This window comes from Marmota marmota, unplaced genomic scaffold (assembly GCF_001458135.2).
Source record: "Marmota marmota marmota unplaced genomic scaffold, marMar, whole genome shotgun sequence".
Lineage (NCBI taxonomy): Eukaryota > Metazoa > Chordata > Mammalia > Rodentia > Sciuridae > Marmota > Marmota marmota.
In genome coordinates, this window is record NW_026000102.1 from 1,720,987 (window position 1) to 1,744,708 (window position 23,722).

The following is a 23,722-nucleotide window of genomic DNA, read 5'->3' on the forward strand; positions in this document are numbered from 1 at the left end:
AGCTCTGTCCTACAGTGTTCATGGCAGCCATTCAAAAGAGGAAATGGGTAAGTAGGACAGACCTGTGGTGCATCCATTATTTTCCAAAATGTGGTACCATAAAATGTGAGTTACTGTTGTGATTTGACATGGCAAGCTTCTAGCACTGAATCCAGTGAGTACTTTATAAACTTTGACATGCATGGTCAGTTCCATTTCTAAACCATACACTAAAATTTGAAGGTATACATTCTCAGACAGCATTAAAGCTAGAGAGAACACACCATGATGTTAGCAAAAATTCCATCAACTACAGATGCCATTATAGTCATCAAAGATTGGTGGGGGGAGCAGGAAGGAAGGGAGGGACTGAGAAAGAGAGAGTAATGAAAGAGAAAATAATTCTGAAAGGGAAGGGGGAAAGAGAAACATAAAAGATGAGAGATAACAGAAAAGATAACAAAAAAAAAAGAAAGAAAGAAAAAAACACACCTCACTTTGGCATTTCAGTTTAAAGTTTTCAGGGCATTTTATAAAATGACAGTTGCAATAAAACAAATAGAATGGTGAGTCATCTGGTTTCCAACTTGAGTCAAAAGAGGTTGTTTCTAGACAAACTGAAAAGCAACTCTGCTGCCTGCACATTTAACGATGCCTATCGGTGCACCACAGCTACAGAACAGGATGTGGAGAGAAAGAATGAGGAGGTGGGAGTGAGCATTGTCTTTACTGGTCCCAATGTCGCTGCAAATAAAGACTGTCAAGATTTAAACCATAATAATGATAAGGCTATAAAGGTCTCAGTTATAATGTTTCCTCTGATGTTCCCTTTCATAAAATGCCCTCTTTATGCTGCCTACGTGGCAACGATTCACCAAACATCAGCGTATGTGTGCCCAAGTGGGAATGTTGCACCCTAGGTTCCTAGGAGAGAGCCAGGCAGTCAATGTGCAAGCCAGCTCCTTAGCTCTCCATCTCCAACATACAGAAGTGAGCATATACACTGATTCATGCCACAAATGTATACTGAGTGTCTACTTTCTGCCAAGAGAGGAGCAACATGGCATATGCCCATCCAGCAGAAGGTTTATTAGCAAAGTGCCGAGGTGCCAAATACCTGGGAGACAAACAAATGCAAAAAGTATTCCACTTGGAAACATGGCCATACAACATAGGGCCTCCTTTCCTACTTCTGCACCTAAAAGCCTTACACAGCGCCTGGCAGCCTAGTAGTGAAGAGGGGCTTTTCCCGCTTTGTGCCACAGCAAAACAGATATGGTGGGATGCAAATAGGTTCTCAAAAAAGGGGGATAAACTGGCACCCACAAATACACCTTTACTTTAACTCAGCAGACAAAAATGTACAGAAAACCACTGGTTTCAAGAGAATCATTTATCTGCAGCCTGCCACCTAAGCATTCTAGGCACGAGAGAACCAACACACACACACACACACAAAAAATAAAATACAGAGGGTTGGGAGTGTACTCAGTGGTAGAGCACTTGACTAGCAAGCATAAGGACCAAGGTTCAATTCCCAGCACTCTCCATCTCTGCAAAATGTAAGAAACTCTCTGAAAATTGATATTTTATACATATGAATTTTTGTACATGACATGGAAGTATGAACTAGAAACAAGGTGGATGCAAGAACCACAGATAGGGATGAAATGAGACCAAAACCTGTCAATCAGTAAGACCATGAGAGGCAATTGCGGAAGCCAAAGTACAAAATTAGGAAAGGACCAACCCAGTCAGTTCCAACTTGGTGGCAGATACAGAATGGTAGTTCACATTTGCTAGGTGGGCAGCCAGTACCAACCACAAACCATTCCTGGGCTGCCTTCCCTGTTGATCTATAATTGGTGTGCCTGTGATAAAGCTACCAATTACCTTCAGGCCCCTGTATTTAGTTCACAGACAAAGGGAAGCAGGAGAGACCAGTTAGTAATGAGTAAGTAATGGCCATGAAAATACATTGTATTTTACAGAGCTGCTTCTGCAGGAAAAGCCATTCGGAAAATAAAAAGTAAAAAGAACAGAATAAGCTAGAGAAACTCAATTTTCTTCTCCCATCCTCCCAAAGCCACACTTAGGATAAAATGAGGTTTGTGCAGGTTAATCCTTATGAGGTAAGAAAAAAATGATTAAATACATTAAAAAAATCAATTGTACATTAAACCAAATCCAGGAACTGCAAAAACAAACACCACAGCGCTCCTCCAGCCAGTATTAGCTCCGCCAGCCTGGTCAGTTGGGGATACCCCACCTGACAGAGCCTACTGAGGTAATGGAAGAGAAGCCCAAAGGAAGGGAGAGAAACAGGGCTAGGGCAGAGGGCCGAGGATCTGGGTTTCACTGGAAATAAAGTTATTTCTAGAGAGTACAAAGGAAGAAATAAAATGTCTTATAAATGGGGCTCTGGAGACCAGGCTGAAATCTTCGAAAATCCAATAGAAATAACAATAATGATAATGGTAATCATTTGATAAACAGAAGTTATAAAGCACTCCACTGTCAAATGATTTGCCACTATTTCTAGCCATTTCTTCTCTTCATTAACATTTTCTTTTTTTTTTAAAGAGAGAGTGGGAGAGAGAGAGAGAGAGAGAGAGAATTTTTTAATATTTATTTTTTAGTTTTCGGCGGACACAACATCTTTGTCTGCATGTGGTGCTGAGGATCGAACCCGGGCCGCACGCACGCCAGGCGAGCGCGCTACCGCTTGAGCCACATCCCCAGCCCTAACATTTTCTATTAACTGTCATTTCTCAGAGAGACAACAGAGAGAGCAGGAGATGAGGTTGAGGCATGGCTTTGTCGATGATGAAGCCCCTCTGGAATGGGGCTGCACGGAAACTCCTGCCCTTCCCCAGTGCTCCAGGATCCTCAGAGGAGGGCCCAAGAGGATGCAAAGCCCAAGAACACGGTGCAGGCAGCCTGCTCCTCCTGCAGAGGAGTCATGACTGAGAATCCTTAGCTAATCTTAAAAGGACCTCACAGGGCCGAAGTGCCCCTGCCCAGGTCGACCTGCAGCCAGCCTTTCTCCTTTCTGGCACTTGTTTTAGCCACATGGCTAGAAGGATCTGCGGGCAGGCAGGAGCACTCAGGGCCAGGGCGAAGCAGGTGCTTCTGAGAGGGGCAGCTAGTCACTCATTCCCAACAAGGCCCAAGTGGCCCATAAAGCAGCATTGGGCCCCAATGTCTAAACAACTGGCAAATCCAAAGTTTTCCCTTCCATGTGCTTCCGAGAGAAGTCATTTGGAATTGCAGGAAAATCTCTGTAAGACTGGGTTGGCCACAGGGAGTGACTGACGGGCATAGGAGTGAGGACAGAAAAATAGCTAATCCACTTTATGACAGTGGTATTCCCAACAGAATAAAAACTCGGGCCCACAGGGAGAGTTTCAAACCCTCAAAACATTGTTAGAGCGGGTTATCACTGTCCAGCAGTTAGCAGAAAGTAAAATCTGACAAGAAGATTCTACTCTCTTAACTCATCACCATTCTCTTATCTTCGAAGCAGGTGAGCTTTGCTGCTTTAACTGACTATGAGTAATGTGTGGATGCTGAAGGGGACACAGATAGAGGGTTTTACCCGAGAGGCAGAGAAAGGAGAAACGGAGAATCCTGGATACTGTTTACTCAGGCAGATTCAGGTGCCTCCCTGAAAACCTGCGTGACACTTCTAAGAGCTACAGTCAAAGCATATAGCTTACTTGTCCAACCTCCTCTTTGCCAGCAGGAGATGGAATAGCAGGCGGTTGCTGCCCCCTAGAAGCTACCAGAGACATAGCACCATCTACACAGACTTCAGATGAAAAGATCCTATTATCTCCCTCTATCCCATAACCTGTCATTAGTGAGGTACATAGGTGCAGACGCCTCCTCCAAGCCTGAGGAGGCACACGTCACCTGTGATAAATTAATAGGTGCCTTTTCAACAGCTAAGATGCATACAAAAGACTCCAAGCAGGGAAAGCAGAGTAAGGCAGCAACTTCAGAGAGGAAATGCAGATCAGCCAGCAGCCTGGCAGGGCTGAGGCCTGACCACAGAGCCCCCTCCCACAGTGCCAGCGCCACTGACAGCGAGGTCCACACTATACCCAGACATGTGCTCCATATCTGCTCAAGTTGGGCAGTATAGATACGGGACTTCACATTCCAGTTATACCATTTTTAGCTACAGTACCTTGACTGACCTTGGCCTCAGTTTCCTCACTGTAAAATGAGGACAGGGATAATCCTCACAGGTATGTGAGAATCAAATAAAATAAAAACAAAGAAACCAGTGCCAACATCAGTGTATTATATAGTAGAAACCCTACCAGCCTATAGGATTAGAGCTAATAATTGCTCAGTTAATCAAAAAATCAGTTAAGGCAGAGAATCATTAAAAATGGGTCCTAACTCTACATACCTTCCACATTTTATATTAACTGAAAACCTATAAATGTACAGTCATTCACCAATCTTTTGATGTACAGCCAACAGCTTTCTTTGAGTGTGGGCTCACAGACTGAAGTTCCCAGACGCTTCTCTTACATAAACCCCACCCATAACGCACCCTCCACAATTTCTAAAGCAAAGCAAGAACTTACACACATTAGTAAAGTAATCAAAGTATGAAATCCTTCTAGATTTTTATGATCTTGCCCCATGTTTAACTATTGTCATACACCTAACTTCACAGCAATCTTTTTAGCAGTTTGCATTTACCAAAGCATTTAACTAGTTTTTATAAAACACTCTTTTCACATTAATCTTTATAGACTATATTATACTTTAGAATCTTCTTTCCACATATCTATTTCACCTATTTACACCATATTCAACAAAATGGCCTAATTCAATGACAAGCACACTTGGCACACATGGGTTTAGGAACAGGCCACCAAGTGTGGGAGCGACTGGCCAAGCTGCCTTGTCAGAACACAGACCTGGGGAGTGGGTTCCATGGGCCAGATAGCAAGTCAGTCAATTAGAGGAGTGTGTCCAATGCAAGCTCTTGACACATTTTTAAAAATAGATTCCTGCTACCCTACTTCTTCTCAAAAGAGATTTGAAGGGCTTTCCAAAGTACACACAAAACAAAAGGGCATGGCAGGGCTGGGGTTGTGGTTCAGCGGTAGAGCGCTTACCAAGCACACATGAGGCCCGGGGTTCAATCCTCAGCACCACATAAAAATAAATAAATAAAATAAAGGTATTGTGTCCAACTACAACTAAAATATAAAATATATGTTTAAAAAAAAAAGACATGGCAATGGGAAAACACAAAGAATGGGACAAAAGATGTTTAATAAATGTTTGTCCCCGTTCTCCACTAAAATCTATTTTCATTGAAGTGTGGAACAACTAAACCAATTGTACAAACAATCAACTTTCATGCTAGTCTCCGTTAGCAATTCCTTGCGACCACGAAGCTGGGGAAAATGGGTCTGGCTGGGCAACAGCTGACACAGCCAGAGAACAGCCTCTTGGCAGATGCTGCGGGGAAAGGAAGCGATCGCTGACCCCAAGAACCACCCCATGGACTCTGCACAGATGGGGAGCTGTGGCCCAGGGTGGCCGCTAGGACACAAGGTCACGAAGGTGGAGGCCTGCCTTCTTCTCGACAGGGTAATTTATCCACACTGGCGCTCCACTGGGGGTGTGCACTAGCTCCTCTCTGCCTCCAACTGACAGGGAGTGCCCCCGGGTAGATTTACCTCAGGAATCACTCAGTGTCGGCCCCATCTCTAGACTGCTCAGACAAACTCATAATGGCAGAGAGAAGATTTGTGGAGCAACAAGCATAAATCTTGGTTATAACTACAAACCATAAAAGAAAGGAGAGCTGGGAGGGAAGAAGGAAGGGCGGTGAAAGCGTCCTTCTCCAAAGCACCACTTTATCTTCCTGCGGCTTTGCACAGCGCACAGGGGGATTAACTACAAGATCGTATTTTTCAAACCAAAAATCAGTCTGCCCAGTTTGACAATGGGCTCAAATGTTTTATATTGAAATGATCCTGGAAAACGTAGGGCACCTGACTGTCCCACATACAACACAAAACTCCGTGCTTTCAAACTGGGAGCTACAAGGGGTTCACCTGATGCCACGCCCTTTAGGCGTGATACTTCTTTTATGTGAAAATTTCAAATAAGATGATGATGAAGTTTAAACAAAGGAAAAATATTTTAGGACTGTCCCTCTGCCCAAATAAGAATTGTAGATTCAGTCTTCAACAGTGGTAGGACAGCCAGAGAACTCACTCTAAGCTACACCTCCAGGAGCAAAGGCAGAAGAACGATTCCTTCTGAAAGAATGATGCTGGGACAAGATGAAAAACCAAATTCCCCCATCACAGTGTGGCTCTGAGAAAAGGCACATAAATGCCCAGTACCTCAATTCCTACATCTCCAAAAAAAGGACTGTGCTCAGTTATCCAAGAGGCAAAGCTTCTGATTACAGGAACTGTAGCAAATATAAAGTATTACTATGAAAGCCAGAGGCCTGAAGTATAAACAAAGGTGAAGAACTATTTCAAATTCCATTTCTTTAATTATTACTCCTAAGAGTTTCGATTCATCTAATAATTATTTGTAAAAGGATACCTCCAAACTGAAAAACAACCTCTTCATTTACCTGAAAGAGGAAACAACTTAAAGGGCACCACCTAGTCTTTTCCATAAACTACCCCAGACTATAATAGGAAGGATGGAGCAGGAAGAGGCAGTAATTTCAAAATCAGTAAGTGGCCTAGAGATTATAACCATCCAGAAATGGAATGAGGCTTTCCTCAAGTTCATCCATTTTGGCGTTTGGTTCTAACCAGTTTTCCTTCCCGCATCCAGCAGAATAGGTAGGAGCTCAAGCACTCTCCCAACCCAGAGCTGGTATACATGCACATTAGCATTTTAAAGAAATGCTTTCTTCCATGAAGATTTATACTGGTAAAGAGCCACTAAGGGGTAGCAGGAAAGCCAACATTTTTTTCTATCTAAAAATCTGAGCTGAGCCCACACGGCTTGGGAGGCTGAGGCAGGAGGATTGAGAGTTCAAAGCCAGCCCCAGCAAAAGTGAGGCACTAATAAGCAGCTCAGTGAGACCCTGTCTCTAAATAAAATACAAAAAATAGGGCTGAGGATGTGCCTCAGTGGCCAAGTGCCCCTGAGTTCAATCCCTGGTACCCACCCATCAAAAAAAATAAATTAAATTAAAAGTTGAGTCTGAGGCTCAGTATCCTGCATCTAGTCACATAATGACATGCTCACCATGAGCGATGTACACCATGAGCCCCATCCTTCAGTTGTTGTTTACATTGGACTTCCATTCCAAGTTTCTCAGCAATAATTGTGAGGAGTGCCCCCTCAAGAAATAGAACCCAGGGCCTGTGCATGCTCAGCAAGCCTTCTACCACTGAGCCACTCCTGCAGTCTGATTTAATTTTTAAAAATAAGAGCAGAGTCAAGTACAAAGACACACTCCTATGGTCCCAGATATTTGGAAAGCTGAGGCAGGAGGATCATGAGTTCAAGGACAGACTAGGCAACACAGTGAGACCCTATCTCTTACATACATACTTACATACATAGATGGATTTTGGACTATCCCAATAATGTTTCCCCTATGGGCAATAGGTAGAAATGACAGCTACTTCAAAAGCCCTAACTGCACAGAAATCAACCAATAATATTTAATACTTTAAAATTAGGATTACCATATATATCTATTTATCCTAGAAAAGTGACAATTTCTTGAAATCTCTAAATGGCTGGTTTCATTACTCATGTGCTTGTAAACCAGTTTCATGAACACAGTATCAACATCAATTTTATTTTCCCACAAAATGCTTTGAATTTTATAAAATGAAATATGTGTATTATGCTATCTACATGCATATATACATGGGCATACATGAGTATACACAAAAGAAGTGTATCAAGCATGTGAATGTTATTCTTCAGAAATGTTTTTGTGAGAAAAAAATGAGAATCACAGTGGGCCTGCCAGCCAGTATACCAAGGTTTTCTAACCACAAAAGTTGTAAAGAGTCAGGCACAGTGGTGAACACCTATAGTCCCAGCAACTCGGAAGGCACAGGCAGGAGGACTGCAAGTTTGAGGCCAGCATCAGCAACTTAGCAAGACCCTGTGCCAAAATTTTTTAAAAGGACTAAGGAGGTAGCTCAGTGTTAAAGCACCCCTGGGTTCAAACTCCAGTACAAAAAAAAAAAATTTTTAAAAAATGATGAAGATAAATACTAGGGGGCTGCAGTTGTAGCTCAGTGATAGCACATTTGCCTGGCGTATGTTAGGCACTCGGTTCAATTCTAAGCACCACATAAAAAATAAAATAAAATAAAGTTGTGTCTATCTATAACTAAATAAGTTTTTAAATAAATAATAATATAATATTTTTAAAATAAAATAAAATTTTTTAAAGATACAAATACCATGGAGACTGTGCCAGCAACATGCTAGAGATCTTCAGGAGACAAGAAACTAGCTATAGCGATCCTTTTTTTTTTTTTTTTTTAAGTGGGATTAGGGGAGTGACAGGGTACTAACCCCAGAGACACTTTACCACTGAGCCATATTCCCAGGCCTTTTTATTTTTTATTTTGAGACAGAGTCTCACTAAGTTGCTGAGGCTGGCCTCAAACTTACAATTTTTCTGTCTTAGCCTGCAGTGTTGCTGGGATTACAGGTATGCACCACCATTCCCGGCCAAGAATAAAGAATCCATCAAGATACTAATGGTCATTTGATTATCAGCCTCTGAAAAATTATCCTAAAAACCAAAAAGAAAAATCTTAGGCACCCCAAGTATAAAATCTACGGGCTTCTTCAGAGGGACTGAGCTCAAACACATACAGTGGAACCTCCTGGACAGGATTCCACTTATTCTCAGGGAAAAACCCAAGGCTACAGGAGGATCCTTTTGTACCCCAAGGGCAAAATTACTGAGATGGAGAAGTTTTGCAAAGCTCTGGATCTGCAACTGCACAGCATCTTTACATGTAAAAATTAAGAATAAAAACATTTATCCTAGTAAAGCTGACAACGTGGAAATTATCATTTTTTAAAAAATACATGGAATTGGATTTGGGATTATTTTGGAGGATCTGCAGGGACAAGATAGAAAACCAAAAAAAAAAAAAAACCTATATCTATAAGTTAAAGGAAGAAAGGGTGGCAGAAGACTCATCCATTGGAAAGAACCCAATGTCAAAGAGCAAAAAGCTAAAATTCTAGTTGAGCCAAAACCACATGCACTGTGTAAAGTGGGTGAGCAACAGCATGGCCAAATGCCAAGAAGCCATGCTGAGACAAGTGAGCAGATGTGTAACAAAACCTTTGCTATTGCTTACTTTAAGTGACCAAAAATCATATAACCAAAAGAAAACCTCAAAAGGTATCCAAGCAAGACAGGAACCAAGTTGCCCCATTCAGACAACTGTCCATTTCATGTGTGTACCGGCTCCCCTCAACACACACACATACACACACACACACACACACACACACGATGGAAGCCAAGAAGGCAAGCAAGCACTCCAGCACTGAGCTATACCCCCCACTCTTACAGACCTACCAGGCAGGGCTTCAACCTGCCAGGGCTGCATGGGAAACAGATATGTGAGCCTGAGGACAAGCACGTGTGCAAAAGGCTGTAGGAAAATCACAGATTTTCAACAGGTCAGGGAGAAACTGGAGGTCAGCCCTCTGGAGGGCTATCAAAATTCCTGTCCTAGGAGGCAAAGCTTATGAAAAGAGTATAAATTGAGAAAAGTAATTAATAATTTCTATCACTAACAATCAGAGAATTTCAAATCCAGTTTACTGAATTTATCAAGACCGGTCTATTCTGCACTCCCCAGCACTGAATGTATTATAAACCAACTATTATCCCACTAATATGGTCTGGGTGGTGTGGTTGGTTTTATTTGAGAGCAGGATGCAGGGGAGAACTGAAGGGACCAGAGAAGGCAACATGTAGGGTTACTACTCAACTAGAATCAAGGCCAGGGAATGGCTATAAACACAAATGTGTCATTTAGAGACTACACAATTATACTTCTCACCACTACATTACAAGACATTTTTTTATGATCCAGAGAGGACAGGAATGAAAATTAGGCCTTCCCACCTTAGCAAAGAAAGCAAAACAATAATGCAGATGCCAAGTTGGGAGTGTTCGCACACGCCTACAGTCCCAGCTGCTGGGGAGGTTGAGGCTGGAGGATAACTTAAGCCCAGGATTTCCAGACCAGACTGGGCAACACAGCAAAACCTCATCTAAAAAAAAAAAAAAAAAGGGCTGGGATTGTGGCTCAGCGGTAGAGCACTTGCCTAGCACAGGCGGGACCGGGATTTGATCTTCAGCACCACATAAAAATAAAGGCATTGTGTTAAAAAAAAGCAGATGCCTCAAAATTTTTGTGGTGCTAGGGATGGAACCCAGGGCCTAGGGCCTCAGCCATGCTCGGCAAGCACATTACCACTGAGCTACACCGACAATCCTTCTTTTTTTGTTTTTCCTTGAGATTGAACCCAAGGACTTCATCCCCTGGGTGCTAAGCTACATCCTTTTTATTTTTTATTTTAAGACAGAGTCTCACTTAGTTGCTTAGAGCCTGCCTAAATTACTAAGGTTGATCTCGAATTTGCAATACTCCTGCCTCAGCCTCCCAAGAAAACAGGGATTACTGGCTTACACCACCACACACAACTCCCTCGCTTTTCTAATAAAGAGAAAAATTACTTCAAAGAGATCATCTAGTTCTGGAAAAAAAATAATAAAACAGGGTTATTTGCCTTCAGCATCTGATGCTTAATCCTTTTAATGTAGAGACCAGGCAGCTTCCATTAAGGAATTTTGTGAGAAAGGAGCAATCAGTTAAAAACAAAACAACTCAGCAGGATATTCCCCCAATACTGGAGTATGTATTCCCCAAGACCTTGCTTGAGTGTCACAAAAACCATCCCTAAATCCCCACCCACCACCCTCTTCCTTCTCCGAATAACTAGGATCCCGCTAAGATTCCCAGCCAGACAATTCTACCCAAATTATATACGATTTGTGCTGCTTGCTAAAATTATATACAGACTTGTGCTAATTGTTTCATGTGTACAAATGCCTTTTCTTCCCCAAATACAATATGTGAATTAAGAACAATGCTTACTTTTACTCTTCAACTGTCTGCTCTCTCATCCTCAAGGCGGAGGTGAGCCTAGCCCCAGGAGACAGTTACACAGTAGCCTGAGAAACCCCCCTCCCTGAGGAAGGGGTTGACCACTTAAGTTTCTTCAAACCACAGCCCTTTGCAGAGCTGTGGGCAAGGGCTGGCACCCCATAGCCTCTCCAACACCCGAGACTGTTATCTACCTAGCTGGCTGCCAGTCCACAGCAGCCACAGGCTCTCCTCCTACTTGCCCAGTGTCTCCAACCTGCCCCACAAGTCATCCCTCAGAGGGCTTGTCAGCCTGACACCCTTCCACTGCCATTCCCAAGAGAAAGAAGTTGTTCACACAAGACCATACAACTCGGCTGGTGCCCTCATTTAATCAGGCTGCTGCAAATGGTTAGCCAAAAGCAATAAGGGCATGACTGAGAGACTGTGGGAGTTTAATATAAAAAAATTAATAAAAAAGGGGGGGGGGAGGGTCTACCTTTTAATAGGGCCCTAATTACCCAACTCACAGGATCAGCCCAAATGAGATGGGAGTTTATTTCGGGTTTTTTTTTTTTAATTATTGTTTTTTTATATATATATAAATTGCTGCTATGTGTTTTCTTTCCTCTGAGCAATTATGCAGCAAGTACGTAAAGAGGAGAAAAAAATATTAATTAAATATAAGGTAATTGTAGAGTTGGCCTGGAGAGAATGAGTCTGAACTCTGGACGATCACAGGCTACTAGGGTTTGAAGACTGCTCAGGGCCTCCCAGAAAAGAAAGAAATAAAAATACAACCGACCAACAAGCAGATGCATAATACAGCAGGAAAAGAGCCATGTACAGAAATCTTAACAGAGCAAAGCCCTGCAGGGCTCCCATGCCCAGAGGTAAGTGAGGATGCCAACTACACAGGGTTTCCAAAGAGTTTGCCCAATCATGCCCCAAAAGATGGGCTGGCCACTCTTTTTTTTTTTTTGGTACCAGGGATTGAACTCAGGGGCACTTGACCACTGAGCCACATCCCCAGCCCTATTTTGTATTTTATTTAGAGACAGGGTCTCACTCAGTTGCTTAGCGCCTTGCTTTTGCTGAGGCTGGCTTTGAACTCGTGATCGCCTATCTCAGCCTCCCGAGCAGCTGGGATTATAGGTATGTGTCACCTCGCCCAGCTAAGGGTTGGCCACTCTTTTGATGATCAATAGTTACATTAATAGATCGAAAAGAGACTAAAGAGACAAAGATTGAAGAGGAGTACTGTGTTCAACCTGGACTTTAGTCTAAATCACAACTTCAGCCTGAGTGGTTCTGAGGCTAACCCCATGGGACACACTCAAGCTTCCCAGTTGAGAGGCTGGGAAAGCCTTCTCTGCCTCCCACCCCAAGGAATAATACCAAAGGGCAAAATGAGGCCACTGTGGGAGAGATGGAAGTGAGCCCATATTGGTAAGAGCAGGTGACACAAATGATAGTACTCCTCTGAAATAGTCCTATCAGCACTTGTACCATCTCAGCCTGTCTACAGCTCAGCCAGATCCATGTCACCCTCCACCTAAGAAGGCCTTCGAACACACTAGAATTTGGACCTGATCATACCAGCTAAGGACCTCATGTCATCTCCTCCAACAGCTGTCAGGAAGAGAGTGAAGAAAACAGGTGCAACTGCAGGCACTGCTGAAAAAAAGCCTGGGCAGTGCCCCCTCAGCTTGCTGTCACCACTAAGGGAGAAAAGGCTCCGAAAAACTGAACCTAACACTGGCTCTTCCCTAAAGTTTACCTGGTTTGTAAAGAACCAGTCCTACTACCCAGCCAACAGGATTTGCCGCAGGCCATAAAATGCCAAACAGAATGAAAATGGGGCAGGCAGGCAGGGATTCTGATTCGGAGCACCAAGCAAAAGTATTTGGCGAAGAAAATTATCTTTAGTACTTAGTAGCCCATTTCCCTATCAGCAGTCTATAAAGATAGTAGTGTTGGTAATGCCTGTCACAGCCCTATGGAAAAATCAGAATTCCCTCCCTTATCTGTTCCTTAAAGGCCACCCAAAGAAGCAGAGAATGGCTGTTTCATACAAACCAGGACAGACTGGCTGGGCCTAGCAACCTTGTTCCAACACTGCCTCCCAGGTTTCAGACATCTCACTGTCACACGCAAAGCGGTGCATAATCATTTAGGGTGGGTACTTTTAGTTCTGGAAAAGACCAGGCTTTAACAAGGAGAGATTTCACTAACCCCTACATGCTAGAACAGAAGACAGAGGTCAGAGGTCATGCACAGGAAGTCTCCATATAATATCTACTTTTGAAGGGACATTGCTGATGCAAACCATGGGATTGTAAGGTTTCTTTAAACTCACATGGTATTTTAATTACTAGAAAATGATACTATATCTTGGGTACTTACCAAAGGTTCTCGAGGCACCACATTTTCACTTCCTGGAGTAGAGCTTGGCTGCAAAGAGAAACACAAACAGAAAATAAGATCACAGTGCCACCCAGTGGACAACAAAAAAACCAAAGATGTTCTATTCTCAAACAACACCCACAAATGCCCCTTTCTTATATTTCCCACTGGTTTCTCAAAAATTTACAGTGTTTTACGGTGAGCTGTCTGTAAGAAGTAGCCCACGAGTATGAATTAGCCAAGAAACATAGACTACTGTTGGATTCACTGTCACAGCCCTCAAGAACAAGGCTTGATTTTATCTGGGAGAACTGAAGTCAGATGTTAAGAAGGAGGGGTTGGGGACCATCACAAAATCCATGGAAATAGCAAAGTCCAGAGAAAGGACCAAGGAGAGAGCCACACCTCTTTTTTGCTACCTCCTTGGCTCAAGGTGACTAGGAAGAGCCCAAAGCAAAATTGGAAAACCAGATACAGCCACAAGGGGGCACCATTTGCCCATACTCAGGATTTTCTTGAGGCATCTATCTGGAGCCAAGAACAAATATGTATTGCCTGTCAGGAAGAATACTACCCAAACAAAATAGTTAAGAAAGTCCTAGACTTAAGTGTTTTATGGAAATAAGCTAGTGACAGGCTAGCAAATAAACAGACCAACTTACAGGCAGACAGGCACCACTGGCCAACAGGCCTGGCCCCAAATGTTTCCTTCTGGGGACAACTACCTCACCCTCACAAGCAAAAACCTCAATCCTCAATTAAGCTGACCAAAATTTAGAGAAAAAAGAGAGAGACAGACAAATTTCTAAAGAAATTTACAAATTCCCACAAGAAAACAAGCAGTTTGAGTGAGTTATGATTAGTTTACTGTTTCTAATGTTAAAGTCAATTGCCATTTATCTGCAGATAATATCCAGACAAGTGCAGGCAATGTGCATTCCAGAAGCCAGTATCCAGCCTCCACTCTCCTCCCAGCCAGTTCAGACAGCCCGTGCCAGCCTCCTTGGAGACAGGGCCAAAGGTGAGTCTGGTTGCCACTTCACAGCTGGCCCATGGCTCAGTGGCAAGGCCTCTGAGGGATGAAAGACCCTATCCCTCCATGCAGAGTCCGGTCCCAGGACAAGGTCAACCAGCATGAAACTTAGTAGAAGTGGGTCAATCTAAAATCTGAACAAGCTTTCCCTGCCTTGCCCTCCCAGAACACTGGGCATCAATAAGCTCACTGGGAGATCTCTAGGCCTGATCCCTCTGAGCACCACATAACTCATAGCAGACTCACAACCCCCTCCCTCTACCACAGGAGTCCTATACCATTTCAGTGTTGCCTGTCTAGACAAAGGGCACAAGCTTCAACAAAATGCACACGTAAGAATCTGAAAGGACTCCTCGAGAGCTGCTCCTCCTCCTCTTTCACTTCCCAGAGCTAACCCATGATCACATTCTGTCAATATTCCTCCCCAAGTATCCATGGAATCAACCCCTCCACTTTTCTCCATCTCTACTACCACCCTGAGTTTAATCTCCAGCACTGCCAAAAAAAAAAAAAAAAGTCTACTACCATCACTTTGGTCTTGCCTAGACCACTGCAACAGCTTTCTAATTAGCTCACCCACATCCATGCTGGCTCTCTTCCAAAACATTTTCCATGATGCAAACAGACTATCATTTCCTGTGGTAATCAGGACGGGCTTAGGGGCACACACCTGCAGTCCCAGACATTTAAAAGTCTAAGGCAGGAGAATCACAAGTTCAAGGCAGTGTGGGCAACTTAGTTAGACCCTGTCGCAAAATAAAAAAATAAAAATGGTTGGGGATGTAGCTCAGAGGTATATCCTGGGCTTTACCCCTAGTATAGCAAAAATAAAAATAATCAGATCATCTCATACCTTATCCACCCCAGTAAGCAGTAACATCATATTCATATTCATACACACACACACACACACACATATACACACACATATATGTGTGTGTGTGTGTATATATTTTTTTAAAGTTGTCAGTGGACCTTTATTTTATTTATATGTGGTGCTAAGAATCGAACCCAGGGCCTCACACGTGCTAGGCAAGTGCTGTACCACTGAACCACAACCCCAGCCCCAGCAGTAACATCTTTAATGGCTTTTTATGGCTAGAGAAGACAGAAAAAAACTCAATGTGGCCTTCAAGGCTTCACATCCACTGATGATATCTTGGGTCTCCAGTGATAACACATTCCCCAGCTCCGTCTATAACACATACTGGCCTCTGTCAAGGGGCCTTTGCATATGGTGCTCCTTTTCCTGCCACTTCAGCAACTAGCCAGCTGCAACTCCTCCTGAGGAAAACAGTCTTTCTCTGACATCCACGATCAGGTGGAAGCTCCCTATTACACACCCACAAGACACCATATCCCTCTCCTTCAAGAAATGAGCAGAGGTTGCTGGGAGAGGTGGTGCATACTCAGGAGGCTAATGCAAGAGGATCACCAGTTCAAAGCCAGCCTGTGCAACTTAGTGAAGCCCTAAGCAATTTAGCAAGACCCTGTCTCAAAATAAAATTTAAAAAGGCTGAATATGTGGCTCAGTGGTTATGTGCATCTGGGTCTCATCCCTGGTACAAAAAAAAAAAAAAAAAAAAAAAATGAGCAGAGGGCTAGGAGTGTGGCTCAGCCCCATGCTTAGCATGCTCAAAGCCCCGAGTCTAATCCCCAGCACCAAAAGGGAAAAAGAAAAAAAAAAAAAACTGAGCAAAACAGCAATTTTATATTTGTGTGATCATGTGAATGATGTGTCTCCCTCATCAGTAAAAATCTCCACATGGGCAGAAACTGTGTGCTTATCACTGTATCCCTGGGGCCAAGAAGAGTGCCAGGCACAGATTAGGCCTTCAACAGATAGTGGTTTAGGGTTGGGGATGTAGCTCAGTGATAGAACACTTTCCTAGCATGTGTGAGGTTCTGAGTTCCACACCCATAACACAAAAAAAAGAAAAAAGAAAAAAAAAAACAAGAACAGATATTTGTCAAGTAAATGAATAAGCCACAAAGAATAGAACAATGGTTCTAACTCATTAATACATAATGTGTTATATATTAAAGTTCATTATCTTCCTAAAGGCTTCCTTCAATCCATCTGGCAGATACTAAGTGCTAGCATTTATTTATTAGCGCTTTCTTTACTTAATTCTCACAATATTTGCACAAAAGTATTGCTAATAAGGAAACTGAGGAAAGGAAGGTCAAATAACTTGCCTATGACAACTAGTCCTACAGGGATTTGAACACTTCTACTTAATAAAAACAATCAAATTTTGTTTACATCACACATCACTATAACTCACTGTCACTAAGGAACTTTCCTTAAAAGCAGTTCCTCTTGGGTGGGGGGTGTAGTTCGGTGGTAGAGTACTTGCCTAACAATCACAAAGCTCTGGATTTCATCCCATCAGCACAAACAACAACAACAACAAAAAAAAAATAGTTCACCTCTTCAGTAGTTAATATTTGCCAAAGGAAAAAACTTCAAACAATATACAGTGACAACTAACTTCTACCCTTTAGCACCTTTTTTCAACTATGAGCCATGTAAATATATTGTTTAAAAACCAAAATTTACGGGCTGGGGTTGTGGCTCAGCGGTAGAATGCTCGCTTAGCACGTGCTGGGTCCTGGGTTCAATCCTCAGCATCACATAGAAATGGATAGATAAAGGTATTTATCCAACTATAACTAAAAAAATAAATAAATATTTTTTAAAAATTTAGGGCTGGAGTTGTGGCTCAGTGGTAGAGTGCTTGCCTAGCATGTGTGAGGCACTGGGTTTGACTATCAGCACTGCATATAAATAAGTGAATAAAATAAAGATCCATCAACATCTAAAACAAATAATTTAAAAAATTAAACATTGAGAATAAAAAAGAAAGCTTCCTTCTCATTCCAACCCTACAGAACCACCACTGACATAGGTTCCTTATCAACTGAGCTATATCCCAGCCCTTATCAATTCTTCCAAGGACACACAAAGCAGGAGATCCCCACCAAGGAACTTCACCCAGTAACACCCTCCAAAGTCCTCCAGTCTTGGCTTTCCTATCTTCTGGACACACAAAGCCAGCCCTCTAAGCTCAATGTTAGGGTTGCTAAGAGGAGACAGCATTTCCCCAAACTGCATTCCAACCCACGTGTTGTCCCAGACCAATTAAACAACATCAGTGAACTAAGAGGGCTTTGCACCAATCTGGGAATTGCCCAACACCAATTACATTCTAGATGATTCTCAAGCTCATGATGAAATTTCTGCTGTCCAAAAAGTACTAGCACCCATTTCCTGTCTAGTGTTCATTAGAAAACAGTTTCTTGATGACTAAATCCAAAATAGCCTCCATCCTTACTTCCCTGGGAATACCTTTGGATAGTCTTTGTTAAATAACTAGTTTGCCATCTTTCTCTCCCACTAGATTTTAAGCTTCTTGCAGACAGACATTTTACTATCTTATTAAAGTATCTTCAGCAGCCAGAATATCACTGGTACTCAATAAATATGGACATCATTAAAATTTCTTATTTAAACAATCAAAACAAAGGAATCAGTTGACATATATATGCCCAACAAAAGCAAGTACAGGACCAGGGCAGGGTCTTTCCCTGGAACCTAACATAAATGTGGCCTACTCTTAATATAATGTTATGGACAGATAATTCTCTACTGGGCAGTATCACTCTCATGGGTCATTTGGAAATACATGGAGGTGTTTCTGGCTGTTGCCATAACTCCGGAGGGTCCCAGTGGCATTTAGAGGAAAGAGGGCTAAATGCACCCAAAGATGACCTGTTCCATCTTAAACACAAAGAGGACTCTCTCCAAGGAGACTCCTGACCAGTCTGCTTTCTCATACAGAAGGACAGGCTCCCATCACAAACATATAATTCCAGGCACTTCTTGAAAAAGTGAGTAGCTGACTGCCTGTATTGGGGTGCAAGCCCAAGCTCAGCTGGCCTGCTAGTCTGACCAGTCCAGCCTTATGAACGCCCAACACATTTTCAAACACCTACCCCTATATCTGCCCCTTTTAGTGGTCATGTCCATTATCTGGCTTGAGATGGATCCCTACAAATTAAATCCCTGCTTGACCCTGGATATATGACTACAGAGTAGTCAGTCCATGACTTTTTTTTTTTTTTAAATATTTATTTATTTATTTTTTTAGTTTTCGGCGGACACAACATCTTTGTATGTGGTGCTGAGGATCGAACCCGGGCCGCACGCATGCCAGGCGAGCGCGCTACAGCTTGAGCCACATCCCCAGCCCAGTCCATGACTTTAAAAAAAAAAAAAGTAAGTTTTTTTATAAGCCACCAGCTGAGATCTATAGCAAAAATATAAGAAAGAAGCTCCAAAGTCATCTACTTCTGGATCTTTAGAGGCCAGGATGAAGACAGCAGGAAAAGAAGAAAGCAAAAGATTAAGAATGCTTTAAAAAACAAAAAGTCAGACAAATAAAAACAGACCACAGAAGCAGACAGAGAAATGTTTTTATTGTAACAGAGACAAAGGTGCCCTCACTCCTGCGGCAGAAGCATTGATCCTACATCCACTAAGTGACTGCCACTCTGGTTATGTCCTGGAAGAATAAGATACAACCCACAAATATTCTTTAAGAGGCAGAGGTAGAGTGGAAGGAAAGCGCATGAGTTTTGGCATGAATAACTGAGTGACTTGGGTATGCTACTGAACTTCTCTGAGCTTCAGTTTCCTTGTCTACAGGACTAATGGAAATAATACTACCACCTCACATTGGAGTTGGATGAGATAGTAAAAATTATATCACGTCACTCTTCTGCTTGAAATCAACTGAGGAGTAACATACCTCCCACAGTAAGCAGTGAGAAAACTAAGCAAACAACTGAAACCACTGTTTGTAGATATTGGACAATGGGCAGCACAGGACTGTGATCCTGTGAGCACAGGATCAGAACAGAACAGAACAAATGATCTGGGCCCGAAAACCTCTCTGGCTTTCAGCCAGGAGGCACATTTCAGACCAAGAATCGTGGGGGTTCTCTGAAGACTATGGCAGTCTCAGTGAGTAAAGAGGTCAGAGATTTCACTGAGTTCAGGGAGGAAAGACAGTTGAGAACTGCAGAACACAGTTCCAGAGAGGAAACGGCTATGAGGAAAGAGAGCTCCAGAAGTCTGCAAGGAGTTCCCTTGAGGCTCTGTTGAATATTAAAACTTGCATACGAATAGGGTGAAACTTCATAAGGGTAAAAAAATGAGTGATAAGGAAGCTGTGAGCTCAACAGCTCTCAGAACTCCCACAGGACTCAGTAATCCCAAGCACCAACAGAGGAGTATCCTCCCTGCTCATTCAGGGCATTCAGTTAGAGACCTAAAAGGTAAAGACCCTTGGTAGCAGGGTCAGATTATCCCAGCAGCAAAAGTTATCCGAAACCCACCCAAACAAAGCTTAAAACAGGACTTGAAAGAATCACAAATAGGCTGAGCATAGTAGCCAAAGCCTGTAATCCAAGACCTAGGAGGCTGAAGCAGGAAGGACACAAGTTCAAACCCAACCTCAGCAACTTAGCAAAGCCCCAAGAAACTCAGCAAGACCGCTAAGGGCTTGGAATGTGGCTGAGTGGTTAAAAACCTCTGGGTTCAATCCCTAGTATCAATTAATCAATCAGTAATTACAAATAACTACCCACCAAACAAAGCCCAACCTTGTTTCAAGACCACAAAATCCAAACTCTCAATGTGAAATTTACACACAAAATCTAGCATTCAACCAAAATTCTCAACATGTGTCAAGAAACAGGAAAATGTGACCAATAATAATAAGAAAAAACAAATTATATAACTAGCAGACAAAGAACACTAAGACAGATACACTGCATTCAAATACTTAAAGGAAAACATGATCATTGTAGGAGAAAAATATAAGATAATAAATATAAGAAATAAAAGATTATAAATAAAAAGAAATTATAACCAGGTATGGTGGCCATACGCCTATAACTCCAGCAACTCAGGAGGCTGAAGCAGAAGGATCACTAGTTCAAGGCTAGCCTCAGTAACTTAGCAAAGCCCTAAGCAACTTAGAGAGACCCAAGCAGTGGTGCATGCCTATAATCCCAGCAGCTGGGGAGGCTAAGGCAGGAGGATTGCAAGTTCAAAGCCAGCCTCAGCAAAAGCAAGGCACTAAGCAACTCAGTGAGACCCTGTCTCTAAATAAGATACAAAATAGAGATGGCCATGATGGCACAGGTGGCCTGTGTGCATTCCTGGGTGCCCAGGACCCCCACATACACACCCTATCCCAGCCACAGTGGTCTTCTGTGGCTCTTTCTCAGTACCTGGTACACAGCCCCTGCCAGTGACATCCAGGTGACCATATCTGACCCCTACCATGTAGTGATACTGTTCCAAACTGTGATCCTGTACCTATCAGATGACCACAACCCTCACAGTGCCCACTGTAATCTAGAAGTACAAGTCTTTCTTCCAGGACAACATTTGCTGATACCTTCTCCCAGTCAGTGTGGACAACCAGATTAATGCCCAGCTTGCAGCAAGCAATCCCAGCTGCAGCCTCTATGTGGAGTGTCAGGACAGCGTGTGAAGTCAGCATTGTGGCCACCAAGTAGGATAACGCTGTGACCCTGGGAGACTACTACCAGGGCCAGAGATCACCATCCACAGTAAGTATGTGGGGCCAGGTGGCCTGGGAGGTTGGCTTGGGTGGGTGGTGGGGCAAGCTTCCTGATGCACAGCCTGGAGTCCTTATCTGGAAGCTCTTGAGCATCAATACCTGAAAGAACCCACAAAAGGAGAATCCTTCCATCCATCTATTCCTTTATCTATACAACACAGATTTATTGAGTATCTGCTATATATGTTCTAAGCTCTGAGAACACAGCAGTAAACAAAACCATTCAATCACTTCAAAAAAAAAAAAAAAATAGGGCTGGGGATGTGACTCAGTGGCCAAGTGCCCCTGAGTTCAATCCCTAGTACCCAAAAATAAAATAAATTTTTTTTTAATGAAAAAGGCTGGGATTTGGCTCAGTAGTAAAGCACCCCTGGGTTAAACCCCCAGTACCAAAAAAAGGGAAAAAAAAGAAAATAGAGGGCCTAGGATTGTGGCTCAGCAGTAGCGCACTTGCCTGGCATGTGTGAGGTACTGGGTTCGATACTCAGCACCGCATATAAATAAATAAATAAATATATAAATAAATAAACTAAAAAAAAAATTAAAGAAAATACAACTTCTAGCATGAAACATACATCTAGAATAAAAACTTTACTGAATGAGAATAATAGCAGATTACTGCAGAAGAAAAGGTAAATGCACATGAAGACATAGAAAGAGAAGCTAACCAAAATGAAGAACAGGAAAAAAATCAGAAGCTGGGCCCGTGGTAGCTCACATCTGTAATCCCAACTACTTGGGAGGCTGAGGCAAAAGAATCACAAGTTCTAGGCTAATCCCAGCAATTTGGCAAGCCCCTCTCTAAATATAAAAAGTAAAAAGGGCTGGAGATGTAGCTCAGTGGTAGAGTGCTTGCCTAACATACACACACACACACACACACACACACACACACACAAACACACACACACTATACCCTGTGTTCAATCCCAGATAGTTCAAAAAAAGAAAAGAAAAAGAAGAAAGAGCCTCTATGGTCCATCAGGCACTATAATATATATTTAATTAGAAGCCCAGGAATTAGGAGTAGGTAGAGTAAATGCAAAATCGCACTAAGGCAGCCAGGTGTAGTGGCACACACCTGTAATCTCAGCAACTCCAGAGGCTGAGGCTTAACACAATTTTGAAAAAGAATAGCTGGAAGACTTCACACTAACTGGTTTCAAAATTTATTAAAAAGCTACAGCAATCAAGACAGTATATTAGTTGCATTATGACATATAAACTGACAGAACAGAGTTGAGAAATTAATCTATGCATATTATGATTATTTGATTAACAATGGTGGCAAGACAATTCAATGGAGAAAGGGCAATCTTTTATAAAAATGATATTAGAATAACTGATACCCATGTGGGAGAAAACATTAACCTCAGCACAACAAGCACATGAAAAGATGTTCAACCACTATTAATTAACACAGATATACAAATTAAAACCACAATGAAATACCACTCACTAGAATGGCTAAAATATCAAACCAACAGATAATACCAAGTGTTGGTGTGCATGCAGTCCACCTAGAACTCTCAAACTGCTGGTAGGAATGCAAAACAGTACAACTTCGCAAAACACTTAAGAATCTTATAAAGCTAAACACTTACTGTATGACCCAGCAACTCCACTCACAGGTATTTAACAAGAAAAAATGAAAATATATTCTTATAAACACTTAAATATAAAGATTCATAGTAGCCCCAAATCAGCACCAAAGCTGTGGGGAACAAACTCTAAAGCGCTCCCCCATCCCTATCTCCTAGTATTTATACCCTCTTGCCTTTCCTTCCCTGTGGCGTAGGCATCTGGCCAACAACACAAAACAAAGTGACAGGATGTATGTAATTACATTAAGTAGGTATGATACATGATTATAATGTTCATTTTGCTAAGAGATTCTCTCCCTTGCTAGCTTTGAGGAGATACGTGGTCATGCTGGGAATACCCATGTGGGGGAAAACTAAAAAAAAAAAAAAAAGGACGGCCAGGCACAGTGGCACATTCCTGTAATCCCAGCAGTTTAGAAGGCTGAGGCAGAAGGATCATGAGTTCAAATCCAGTTTCAGCAAATTAGCGAGGCCCTAAGCAACTCACCAAGACCCTGTCTCTAAATAAAATATATAAAAGGGCTGGGGGATATAGCTCAGTGGTTAAGCACCCCTGGATTCAATTTCCAGTACCAAAACAAAAAGGGGGGTGGGTGACGGCCTACAGCTGCCTCTCAGTAACAAACTGAGGTTTCCAATCTACAATCCATAAGTAACTGAATTCCAAGAATGCAATTAGGAAGCTGATCATTCCTCCAGCAGAGCTCTGAATGAGACCACAGCACCAACAGACCCTTTACTGCAACCTGGTGAGACTTAGCTAAACTTATCCTGACTACTGATCCTAAGAGATAACAAACTGGAGTTGTTTTTAAGCTGATAAATTTGTGGCAATACTGTTATACAGCAATAGAAAGCTAACAATTCAAACATCCATCAACT

At 42.4% G+C, this 23,722-nt stretch overlaps 1 protein-coding gene across 2 annotated transcripts in view; it reads right to left on the reverse strand.

Annotated features, from left to right (window-relative positions):
• LOC107155508 (peroxisomal membrane protein PEX14) overlaps positions 1-23,722 on the reverse strand; it is a 212,374-nt gene that overhangs the window by 106,547 nt on the left and 82,105 nt on the right. For both annotated transcript variants that reach the window (XM_048783631.1, XM_015501404.2), the window contains exon 2: positions 13,545-13,592. In XM_048783631.1, the coding sequence (XP_048639588.1) occupies positions 13,545-13,592 (48 nt within the window). The remainder of the gene's footprint in view (positions 1-13,544; positions 13,593-23,722) is intronic.